Genomic DNA, 12,163 nt, shown 5'->3' with positions numbered 1-12,163 from the left:
TCTTTGATACTTTACTCCAAAGCAAGGTGCTACAAAATGCATCAGGCTCTGACATTAATCCTTTGATGTCTCCTTGGGAAGCTTCACGTTGGGGTTGTATAAGCCCCATCTCAGATATCTGATGTGTCTGAATGCTATCACAGAGACTCTCTTAAAGCGTAAACTTGCTCGCAGAGGAAAGATAAAAGATAAAATATCTGCTGTTTTCTAAAAAGCCCCTTTTCATGGAAATATAGCCCATGTCTTTCACACAGACATTCATCTACACTGAGGTGTACACTGAGGTCTGTTTTGATTCCATTGAAGTTTGGACAGCTATCCGCAGCAGTAAACGAAGCTGGCTTCACGTCGATTTAGTCCTGGGAGAAAAGAGGTTAAGGGTGTAAGAATAATGTCCTAATGGTCTGTAAAGCCCATATTCTCCCTCCCTCCCTGGTTTCATGTCCCTGTGCAGTTCTGAGCCCACACCATCTAGATTTACAAAGTCACCTCAATTAACCCTGTAAGTGCCGCAGGCATTCCAATAGCAAATTATGTAGACGGAGGGGTGTCTAGTTGGGGAGTATAGGCCCCCACGTGTTAATTGAATTTGGCTTGCTAAGGCTTACTGTGCTTAGCAGTTGCTGAGGCATATAGTTAAATAGCCAGGCCCATCCCACCAGAAAAGACTTATTGAAATGGAAGCAGATTATCCCATCTTGTCCTCATTCATGCAGTTAAACATTTACCTGAGAAATTGATGAGTTTGACCAATAACCCAAACCCAACCATTATGATGCTGAAGACATCACACTTGTTTACAACTATTTTTAAAGAGGTCTGAATTGTAGATATAGTGTGTTTTTTGTAAGTTGTCTATGATAATCTTTGTTTCTGTCTGCAGGTGTCTGATAATGCTGTGGTAGCTCTCGTTCCAAAGCAGGTCACCGCATACAACTCTGTAAACAACTCTACTGTCTCCAGAACCTCTGCTAGCAAATATGGTTTGTGTTTGTCAACTCCTTTATTCCTTTTCTTATTTTAGAATGCATTCATATCTCTAAAACAAAACACATAGCACACAAAATATAAAACATTAATAATTTACTGACTAAAGTTTCTAAAGCAGGGCAGGGTAACATTCCACCTAAGTTGCACGAAGAAAAGGAAAGGAGTTTAAAAAATAGTTTTGTCATCTCATAGGGAGGTAAGAGAAAAGCATAAGTTAAATGTGTAGCATCTCAGCCGCTCACAAAAGGGAACAGGAACGAAGCTCAAACGGAATTACGTGGAGAGAGCCGAGATATTCAGGCCGCATACAAAGGTAAAAGCAGAGAAAATGAGTCTCTTTGCACTTGACTTTCCTCCTGAGACTCTGAATCCGTCCCTGTCATTCGCCCGCCATCAGTCCCTTGTACGATTGGGTATGATAAAGCTCAAGATCAAAGCTCAGGCCCGTCCAAGCACTCCCCCTACACATCAAATAGACCATTAATATAATCTCATCTCCATATACTTCCCTGCACTCTAAATGAGCCATAAAGAAGAGAGATAGGGAGTGTGACAGATGGGAAAGACAAGAAAATAAAATGCCACACATCACTTCACTCTTTCAGAATTACCTTCAAACGACATGGAGGTTCTTCAGACAGGGTGAGCAAAAGACCCCTTTTGAACAGTCTGGGTATGATGGAAAGATATCGTGAAAAGAAAGTGATCTTTGTGAGGCTGCATTATTATTCAAATCTCCACCAAGCATAGGCTAGGTTCATACAGTTAGTGTTTATGATTGACAACTTGTGGAAAGTATTCTGAGGTAATGTGAATGTTGTAACAGTGAATGCAAATATATGCACACTCACATTCCTTTCTAATTCCTTTTATCTTATTTGTCATCCCTTCCTGTCTGTCTTTTTCTGAAGGTGTTTTTGTCTTTCTTTATCAGTTTCCTTTTCCTCTTCTCTCTCTCTCTCTGTCTCTTTCCCCTGGAGAGATTGATTTCTGTTGCATCTGCCACTGTGAACCGTTTTTTATCTTACCAAATCAGGCCTTTGCCAATCAATTTTTTTTCACGCTGTGTAAACATTCATCGAGTTCTGTGTTTTTTTAAATGTCATGGCTGATCTCTCCCTATTGGCTGAAGCATGAATATTTCATCTGGCCTGACACCTGTTCGATTTTGTGTCCGCCAAAGTGAGCGAACACGCACGTCCACCTGAGAGAAAGCATGGAAGAGAGAAAGGGATAAAAAATTACGCATCCATATGTTCTAAATGATTAATATCCAATGACCAGTACTGCACAACAAAAGGCAATGTGTTTTGTACAGATAGGAACAGATATGAACAGCTGCACGGGGCATTTGTCAGCAGAGGAAGATCGAGGAACCGCCATCTGATTGGTCTTTGTCTTTTCCCTCCAATAGAAAACATGATCAAGTACACGGGCAGTCCGGACAGCCTCCGTTCCCGCACACCCATGATCACACCTGACCTGGAGAGCGGCGTTAAGGTGTGGCATCTGGTAAAGAACCATGAGCATGGAGACCAGAAGGAGGGAGACCGTGGCAGCAAGATGGTCTCTGAGATCTACCTGACCAGGCTGTTGGCCACCAAGGTAAGCTCTGCCGGCATTTGTCAATGTTGTCAATGCATCTTATCCTTTCTAGAAACATATAAACCTTCTAGAATGAGGCCACAGTGTCAAATGGTTCATGTTTATGCTATTTGCTCCAAACTGCAGTTGGTCCGTCTTCTCCATTAGTTTCACTTAGAATTTTCTGCAGAGCTAGTAAACAGATGGTTAAACTTGGATGTGAAGTCCCTTGTCCATGTTTTCTTTAGGGCTAATGCTGGGAAATGAAAGTACTGGGAAGTAAATCTGCTTCTTGCAGAACTGTATGTGTGTCTGTGATTCTGACCACCAAGAAATATTCCTGATGTAACCAAGCAGGAATGACACTAGAATTTTTTTCGAACACACACATGCACAAATGCCCTGGTGATTACCCTACTGCGCTTGCAGACTGTGTGTCATATTTTTAGATGGATTATTTCTGTGAAATAACCAGTTTATCACAGACACCATCTTTCTTGGTGAAAAATGATTGGTGTGACGGCACTGTAATTGACTGTTTGGCTTTCACCCCTGCAATAAATACCAGTGATCTGCCTGGGGTGCTGACGCCTTTCACATTCGGTCTATCAGTGTCTCTGAGGATGGGTGAGCTTTACCTTTTTTCATCTCCCTCCATTATGCCAGGCTTTATTTAATCTTTCTTCCTCTCTCTCTTCCCCTCTTTCTGTTTGCATTTACACAAATGTTCTTTCCTCACCTGTCTGGAACGAGATCACTTGAAGTTTAATGCTTCTCTGACTGCCAGCCTGTGTCTGATAGCATGCTTTTAAGTGTGCTGTAATGACCAGGTACATTTCAAACGCCTGCAAATAGCCACTTTGCTTTCTGGGCGACTAATGATGATGTCAGTCGTCACACAGGGTGACACCTGCCAGAACCCTTGCAGTCATCCCTGTCGCCAGCCTCCTGCAGCTGTCTCCGTGTTGATACAGGGCGCGAGTGAGAAATATGTATTTTCATCTTCATAGGGAAAAGATAAGCTGTCATGGATCTGGGACACAGTAGAATTATTGTTGTGATTGTCAGCTAACGGGATTTTTTCTTCTTCCTCGCCGACTCTTGCCGTCTGCTCAAACGGAAATAGGATTGTGTGTGCTGTGCCTTGTGCACACCTCATCCGGACGTGAAGCCGGTGCTGGCTGCAAGATACGGGCGGTGCTTTTTGATACTCTTTCTTTTTTCTTTTTACTCTCTCTCTCTCTCTCTCTCACTTACTCTTCCATGCATCCTATCAGTTCTTTCATTACAAGTGGATTAGATTCTGTCGTCTTCTCTCCTTCTTAGACTCACCGCCATTAAATCAAATTAGGGTCAATGGTGCGGGTTGGACGTTAATCCATCCGCACAAAGCAGCTTAGGTAGAATCGCTTCCGTTACGTGATATTAAAGGTGAACTTCAAAGTAACACTTTCACTATCAAAGAGCTTGATTCAGGAATGCTGGTTTCATTGGTGGGATTACTGACAGCTGGCCAAAAACACTTACATAAACACAGATAGCTGTTGTCATTACTAAATATCAGGAAGACTCTTCTCTGTAATACTGACAACACCAGTTTGTTTAAGTCATTTAATCAAAGCATAGGGACAGAGAGGATGGGATGGGATGGAATGGGATGGGATGGATGAAAATTAACCCTCTTCTCCATCCTTTGTGGTTCCTCAGGGCACTCTACAGAAGTTTGTGGATGACCTGTTTGAGACCATCTTCAGCACAGCACACAGAGGAAGTGCCCTTCCTCTTGCTATCAAGTACATGTTTGACTTCCTGGATGAGCAGGCCGACAAGCACAGCATTCACGACCCGCACGTCAGACACACATGGAAGAGCAACTGGTAAGTTGTCTAAACATGCATTCATATTCATTATTGTATTCTAACATTTTTATTAATTATTATAAAAACATTATATATATATATATATATATATATATATATATATATATATATTATAATAAATAAATTGTCTGACTGTTATTATAGTTTTACATATATACATATATGTATGTATATATGTAAAACTATAATAACAGTCAGACCCATACGAGCAGACATCTTGATATCCCATCCCTGATGTAGCTGATGTTACTGTGGACAATGAGTATGAGAGAAATTAATAACACTCGTTTCCAAATTAATTTCACCCAACCAATTTAAAGCCACGTCCTCATGGCGGAAGGGGGTTGTGGGGGTTAAATAAACAACTAGCAGATCCAGTGAGAAGGGAAGAGGGGATGAGATGAGAGGGTGGAGTGGATGAGAGGGGAAAGGAAAGCTTGGCAATACATTTAATGAGTGGTAATCTATCATTAGCCTCTGCCAGCGTCCCATCACGCACCACCCCAAAGGGGCTGTGGGGGATGAAGTGATGATATTGATGTGAGGGCACGGCAGGGAGGCGGTGGGTAAAGTCCCCTATTTACTCTGTTTTATAGAGCTAATTTCCCCCATCTCCCCCCGCAGTGTGTTTCAGGGCCATTTGAGAGTGTTAAGTGTTTTTGGAGAGCACAGAGGGTCACTCTTGCATTACACATTAATGGAATCGTTCTCACAAAGAGTGGAACGTTAAATAGCGATTTATCATCTCGCACTCATTGCCAGGCATGACATCTCGATGCCATTCTGGTGTCTCTGATATTTTTTAATGCGCGTGAGAGGGTCTTCTACAGAACTAATGCACTGCTACCCAGCTTTTGCTGACAACTAATGTCTCTCACAGAGAACGAAATAGCTCTATTTTCAGATATTGTACACAAAACAACAGGCTCAGCTTTATCTATGTGGCTAGATGTACTGCTGGCAACACACAGGCCATTAATTGGGCCAATGCTGTGTGTGGGGCATATTTGCTGTCTGTAGAGGATTTTAACACTTTAAAGCTAAATGCTTTAGGCTATGAAAGCACAGCCATATTCATTATTTTGTTTACAGCCTGTTAGCATTTGCTTATCAATTCTCTTTACCAATTATTATTGTTCTGAATGGGATTTTTGTGTAGGGTGTACTAAGGGGTTACTCATTTTGATTGAGTTTGCAAAAGAGACATTTCTAGATCCAGATGGCAATCAATCCAGATGGCAACTTAAGATGTCCAAGTCTCTTCCTTATCCTCTTATTTAAGTGCATCCTACACAAACACTTCTTTAATATTAGTAGTGAGAATAACAGTCTAGACCACCCAAATCAAGTATTTCAGCACAAGAACATTCATCTACTTGAACCAAGCACATTTTAACCTTTTTAAAGAGCTTTTTAAAGAATTTTTTTAAACAGAATTGTGACCATTTGCACAGTTATCTGATTCACGTGGGTGAATCTCATGAACATCTAGACTGACTTTTATCAAACCCAAAAGAATTTATTCAAGCAAATCACAACCTAAATGATGGATTCCCCAGTTTGTTACAAATCACTTCTTCAAATGCATCAAAGGATGTCTTAAGCATCAGATCTTTAACCAAAGCCAGGCAGAGATGGATTGCTGATGGACGAGACTCTTGTGAATCATCCATCATGTTATTGTCAGTCTTGTGACTGGGCGAGGGTTGGGCGGTACAGAGTAGAAGCTGTCAATGCAGATACGGATAATCAAAGCAGGTTGTTTGGCTTGGCTAAATTAACTCTTAGTTGAGAAAGTACAAAATGCAGATGAACAGAATAAATTCTATTGCAGGATGCTCACACTAACAGTGATTTTCAGTGAAAGAATGACTGAACGTCATTCTTTTCGATGAGGTGGAAATTTGACATAAGTGACAATGCAACAAAGTTAAGCAGAGTTCACCTATGCAAATTCTAAGTGACGGGATTGCAGTGACTTCCAATGAAAGTGTGATTCACCTCCCAATATGGTTACATACTGCTGTAATCCATACAAAAAAACAACATTACAGTGACTCGGTGACCTCCAACTGTCATTGTGAGCGCACCGTTACATTATCATACATACAGACTCAACACTCTTCCATGTCCAGACAGATAAATGGGTATTGTAAGTAAGGATGTGCAAAAGTACATATTTTCAAAATAGACTAGTGGGTTGGGTTGCATGAACAAATAGTCAATTAATTGGTGAAATTACAAGATTATCTAGACTCGTTTCTAGATAAATATCACTAAACAACTCATCAGTTGTCGGGGGACTAAATTATTTTTTTAACCTTGAAATATACAAGACATTATTTTTAGGCTGAACATTTTTGTTCCCTAGTACATCAGAACCATCCCACACGTTACAAATCTTTCCACCTTTACACGAAAAAAACAGACAGAAGGAACCCAAAAAGACTGACAGTAGAATATGAGGCTTTTCCCAGAGAGAACTGCGCTGAGCTGAGTTCTATATTTAGCTGGGATCTAGTCCATCCAGACATCATTCCCATCTCCTGATCCACTCACTCTCTCCACTGACTGAGAGCTCTCTCTAGTATGGCGCTTTAGTCACGTCCTGCTTTTTGTCCTGTACAGAGAACATAATCTTGACAGAGGCCAGCTGTGGCAGGTTTATGAGGGTGTCGACTCGTTGTTACAGCATTGATATCCTTTTGATAGAATGCAGATAATCCCAGTTGATTCTGTCTGATTAAATTGGGAGTCATAATACATGGTTTGCTCCCTAAATCCTCTTTGGTGCAGTTGTTATTGTTAAATGAATTCAGATGGCAACAGAGAAGGGGCTTCTATGGAAAAGCTTTTGTTGACGGTTTTCTCTCTCTTTCACTTTGATGTGAAACTCTGCATCCATTTCACTGCAGTGTCCTTTCTTATTCCCTCATGTCCTCTCCTCAGTTTTTGTTATCTAAGACAAAACCAAAGCCATCTTGAAAACTAATGAGAACTCTGCAGTCTCAGAAACAAGCACACAAAGTCCCAGACTAAACACCATCTGTGACACACGAGACGCGCATTCGCACATACACCTAGGGTCTAGGCTAAGTTGATTTCACTTTAGCACAAATGGGCCGGAGTATAAAGTAGCCTTGTATACATTTATTGTTTTAGACAGGTGCACGATTGCAGGGCAGCGCACAGATACAAACAAACTAATATGAGATAGATCAGTAAAAGCCTGGCATAAGTGCTCATAAACCCATTCCAAGCTAGAAAAACTGGATCTGCACATCTAAATTAAAATGATTTCATTTAACAATATCATTCCATTATCTATACAATATATATTTAAATAACTTATAAGCATTAAAAGTAGCCTGAGGTTTCATAAAGCCACTGATTCCTGTTCAGAAACTGTTTTTATGCATTAAAAGAGCTTTTCAAAATAAAAGAATAGCACTAAACCACATCCCTTGCTCTCCACAGTCTACCTCTACGGTTTTGGGTGAATGTGATCAAGAACCCACAGTTTGTGTTCGACATCCATAAGAGCAGCATCACGGACGCCTGTCTGTCTGTGGTGGCTCAAACCTTCATGGATTCGTGCTCGACGTCAGAGCACCGCCTGGGCAAAGACTCCCCATCTAACAAGTTGCTGTACGCCAAGGACATTCCCAGCTACAAGAGCTGGGTGGAAAGGTGAGCAAGAAAATGTTTGCAAGATCTAGAAAGAAATAATCTTATACACAAAGTGACTGAACAGCCAAACCCAAAGACCACCACAGCCTGACAAACCCATATCAGAAAGAGTAAACTTAAAGCTATAAACCTGTGGTTTGCATGAATTTAAATTCTCTGTGTGAAGCGATCAGGTAGAGACAAAAAGAAACTGCTCGAGTGCTTTAGTGTGTGTGTGTGTGTGTGTGTGTGTGCGGGCACCAGTGTTGAGGAAAGTTACTTTTAAAAGTAATGCATTACAAACAGGCTGTGCTGCCATTCTGGATCGCAAAATAATAGGATGCAGGAGTGCATAACACTCTTACTTCAGCAATAAAATAAAACAAACATAATGTTTATCTAAAGTCATTTTTGCTTATTCCTATGGTTGAATTGGATCATCGAAGGCCAGCAGCAAAGTGAGATTAAATCCATAAAGTGAGTAACTCAGATATTTTATTGTAAATTTAAAAGTAATGTGTTACTTTACTAGTTCCTTGAAAAAAGTAATCTGATTAAGTAACTTGCATTAGTTGTAATGCGTTACCCCCAACACTGGTGCGCACTTGTGAACATTTTTTATCAGAGGAGATGCAAAGATACTGTGTTTGTGTGGGTATTGTTATGAATAAGAGCCAAAACATTTATTATGTCCTGCAGGTATTGTGTGTGTGTGTGTGTGTGTGTGTGTGTGTGTGTGTGTGTGTGTGTGTGTGTGTGTAGCTGCTGGTAATCAGACTGAAGTGTGTTGTGGAACTCCAGGATGATGAATTGCAGCTCTATTGTAGTTCAGTAGATCATCTGGGTCTATCCAACACTGCACCAGAGCAATTAGTCACTGTTTGGTGAGAGAGACTAACTTTTCTGCTTTTCCCACAATCCTCTGGGTGAGAGGCACTATTTTCAACAATGCCAAGAAAAGAGAATCATGGGTAGAGAATTAAGGAATTCCATCTTTCTACATGAAATGACTGTCAAAAAGCTTTACATGGTTCCATTGGTTTCTGAAGACAAAAGCTGCATAGCACTGGTCTACAAAAGCAGGGCTTAAAAACGAGAGAGAAAAAAAATTGGTTCACTCCGAGCAGAATCGGTATTTTAACGTTTCTGTTCATGCGTTCCTTCTGTAACATTATCGTTCCGAAAACGGTTTGATTAAAAAAAATACCGGTTAATACGTTTTTTTTGTGTGTGTGTGTGTGTGTGTGTGTGTGGTTTTTTTGCCTGCCTATACTTTATACCAGAGCCTGAATTGAACTTTATCCTAAGAGCTTGTGACCAAACCTTGTAACTCGAGTGGATCCTCAAACTGTTGGCTAAATCTCATACAGTAGCTCCACCTGCCTCAATCGTAAATAAAGTGCTGCACACATTTTGGAGACTGTCTCTGCTTGTTTGCAGTGCAAGGGTAAATATAAAAACTGGTTCTTTGAATAAATACTGTGTGTAAAGGCTAATGTTTTATGTAATTGGGGATTGGAGAAGAGTGTCTAAGTCTGGTATTTGCCGTCTAGTCATAGCCAATACAGCATGTGCATAACACTTTGTCTTTTATAACACAAGGTTTTTGCCAAATATATTAAATAACTGTAAAAACTGAGCACCCACAAAGCTACAATAACCTTTGTAACCTGAAAGTTGATACAAATGTAATGCGATGCACTTACTGCCACAGACGCAGCCGTTCTAATGATGGACAAATCTCCGACATTCGCTGGTTAAAAACCTTGTAACTCCATTTGAGCTTGATTTTGATTTTTTTATAATATAACGACACACGCAAGCGTCTGACCATACATAAAGCCACAATACTAACTTTTGACAACAAGGTGTTTAATCTTTTTTTTTTTTTGGAAAATCCTGAATAGTAGTGATTGTACACTAACCTGCAATTTTGCTGGTTTCAAAACACCCCACACTGGATATAATCTGCCATGGTAACATATCCTCGGACAAACTCCTGCGATCCAACAGCTAATACCAGCACATTACTTTGCGACTTATAGGATGACTTGACAAATGAGTGCGGGTATTTCACTCATCTTTGGATGCGTCAACATCACATTTGCATAGGCCCTGCTATTTGAATTCATGATTGGTTGACTGCCAAATTAAAATCTTAGAACGAAAAAACAAAATTATTAACCGTTTAATGGTAATTTCAAATAAGCCTCATGAAACCAAAAACATGATGTTTTATGTTCAGAACGTTTAAACGATTTTGTTTTCTGTTAAAATTTCATGTTTCCGGTTTTTGTTTTCGGTCCTTGAACAGGTTCAGAACCCTGTACCGTACAGTAAACAAACAGCACTGATAAAACTCATCAGCGCCATATGTCTCTGCTCATGCACGCTGACCCTCAGCCTCAGACTAGCGCGTTTATTTGCCGTGAGATATTAGAAGCTTCTGGCGGAGATAGGTGGCTGGCAGATGTGTGTGATGGGGAAATGATAAAACCGTAATCACGCTGCCAGCTCACATTCACTACAAAAGAGCTGAGATGGGGAGAAAGCTCATTTTCATGCATTAGATAATGTGTTACACATCTTTAAGGACTGAGCTCATGCTAAAACATGCCAGTCGAGGTGAGAAAAGCCTACTTTAATTAAAGGTGCTGACATCTATGCGTTTAAACCAGGTAATGTACTCTCTCAATGACACATTCTTTGTTCCTAGTTAGTTGTTTTCTGTAATATCCTGAGAGGTGACACATCTGTGTGGATTGAGACAATCCTTCTGTTTCCTTTCGTCAGATGATTTGAGGAGAGAGATTTATAGATGTGCACCATGCTCAGACTCTCTCACGCACATATATACGAGACTGGATAGCACATGAATAGGGCCAAGCTAAAATTACCCAGCAAAAAAAGACAGCAAGAAGAGCAAGTGAGTCAAGGACAGGTGGTGAAGTGCTGCCTTGGTCCTTGCATGTCTTCATAAATGCAGGGTTTATCTGTTTTAGGGGAAAGAGGTAAATGAGGCAGCGTTTGGTGAGGGTGTAGAGGGTGCCCTTGAAAACAACGTGTTCATACATATTTTTTATAAGGTTATATATAGGAGATAAAAAATTAAGAGATTATGAGCAACATACACACACACACACATACATACATACATAAATACATACATATATACACATATATATAATATATGTGTGTGTATGTTGATCATAATCTCTTAATTTTTTTATGCCATTTCCAGTTCTTCATTATTGCTGTAAAAGTCATGGTCATTCATTCAGTGCCGGCCTGAGCCTTTTGGGGGCCCTAAGCAGAATTTGATTTGGGGGCCCCCTCCCACCACATGGAGTCACCTGTTTGACGATTATTGACACAAATGTCATGCTATAATGTTACATTATGAATTAATACAATGAGGTTATGAATTAATACAAAATAAATACTTAATAAAAAATAGATACTTAAATAAAAAGTTTTAACTTTATTATTTTACTAACTTCTGAAACTTCTGAAAACAAACTGTCACAAAACATATTAAATAAATTATTTGCAAAATATCTTCCAACGTTTTGCAACACTTTGCAGTTTGAATGATGTCTTGTATGAACATGACTTAGTATGTTTTTATGTTTCCACCGTTCGTTCGATCGATCTCTCTCACACACACACACACACATACAACATATTCCAGCATTGTAATCTTGACATCGCAGCCTGCTCATTATAGCCGTAATAAAATATAATAATAAAATAGTCAACCAAAAATATAAAAATTGCACTGCTTTGTTTAAATGGTCAGTAATACAATTTGTACCATTCAGCCTAAGCACCGCTCCACTGTGATGATTCCAAGCACATTTTTGCGCATGTGAAGAGGATGATTTTTTTCCGTCGGTATTGGAGTACAAAGCCTATAATAAAGAATAGTTTACCATCCAAATACACTGCAAATGTTGAAACATTTTGATTCTAATGAGAGAGATACGTGAGCCCAACGCCGCTTACTTTCACTTTCACTTTAAATTATTCCGTTTTGGCTT

At 39.9% G+C, this 12,163-nt stretch overlaps 1 protein-coding gene across 1 annotated transcript in view; it reads left to right on the top strand.

Moving 5' to 3' along the window:
• Positions 1-12,163, top strand: part of plxna4 (plexin A4) — a 205,986-nt gene that overhangs the window by 188,418 nt on the left and 5,405 nt on the right. Inside the window, exons 27-30 of the mRNA XM_081363538.1 lie at positions 884-983; positions 2,405-2,595; positions 4,282-4,451; positions 7,932-8,144. Coding sequence (XP_081219664.1) covers positions 884-983; positions 2,405-2,595; positions 4,282-4,451; positions 7,932-8,144 — 674 coding nt within the window. The remainder of the gene's footprint in view (positions 1-883; positions 984-2,404; positions 2,596-4,281; positions 4,452-7,931; positions 8,145-12,163) is intronic.

The sequence above is a fragment of the Scardinius erythrophthalmus genome (genome assembly GCF_964197995.2).
Source record: "Scardinius erythrophthalmus genome assembly, chromosome: 4".
Lineage (NCBI taxonomy): Eukaryota > Metazoa > Chordata > Actinopteri > Cypriniformes > Leuciscidae > Scardinius > Scardinius erythrophthalmus.
This window is presented reverse-complemented; position numbering and strand designations above follow the sequence as displayed.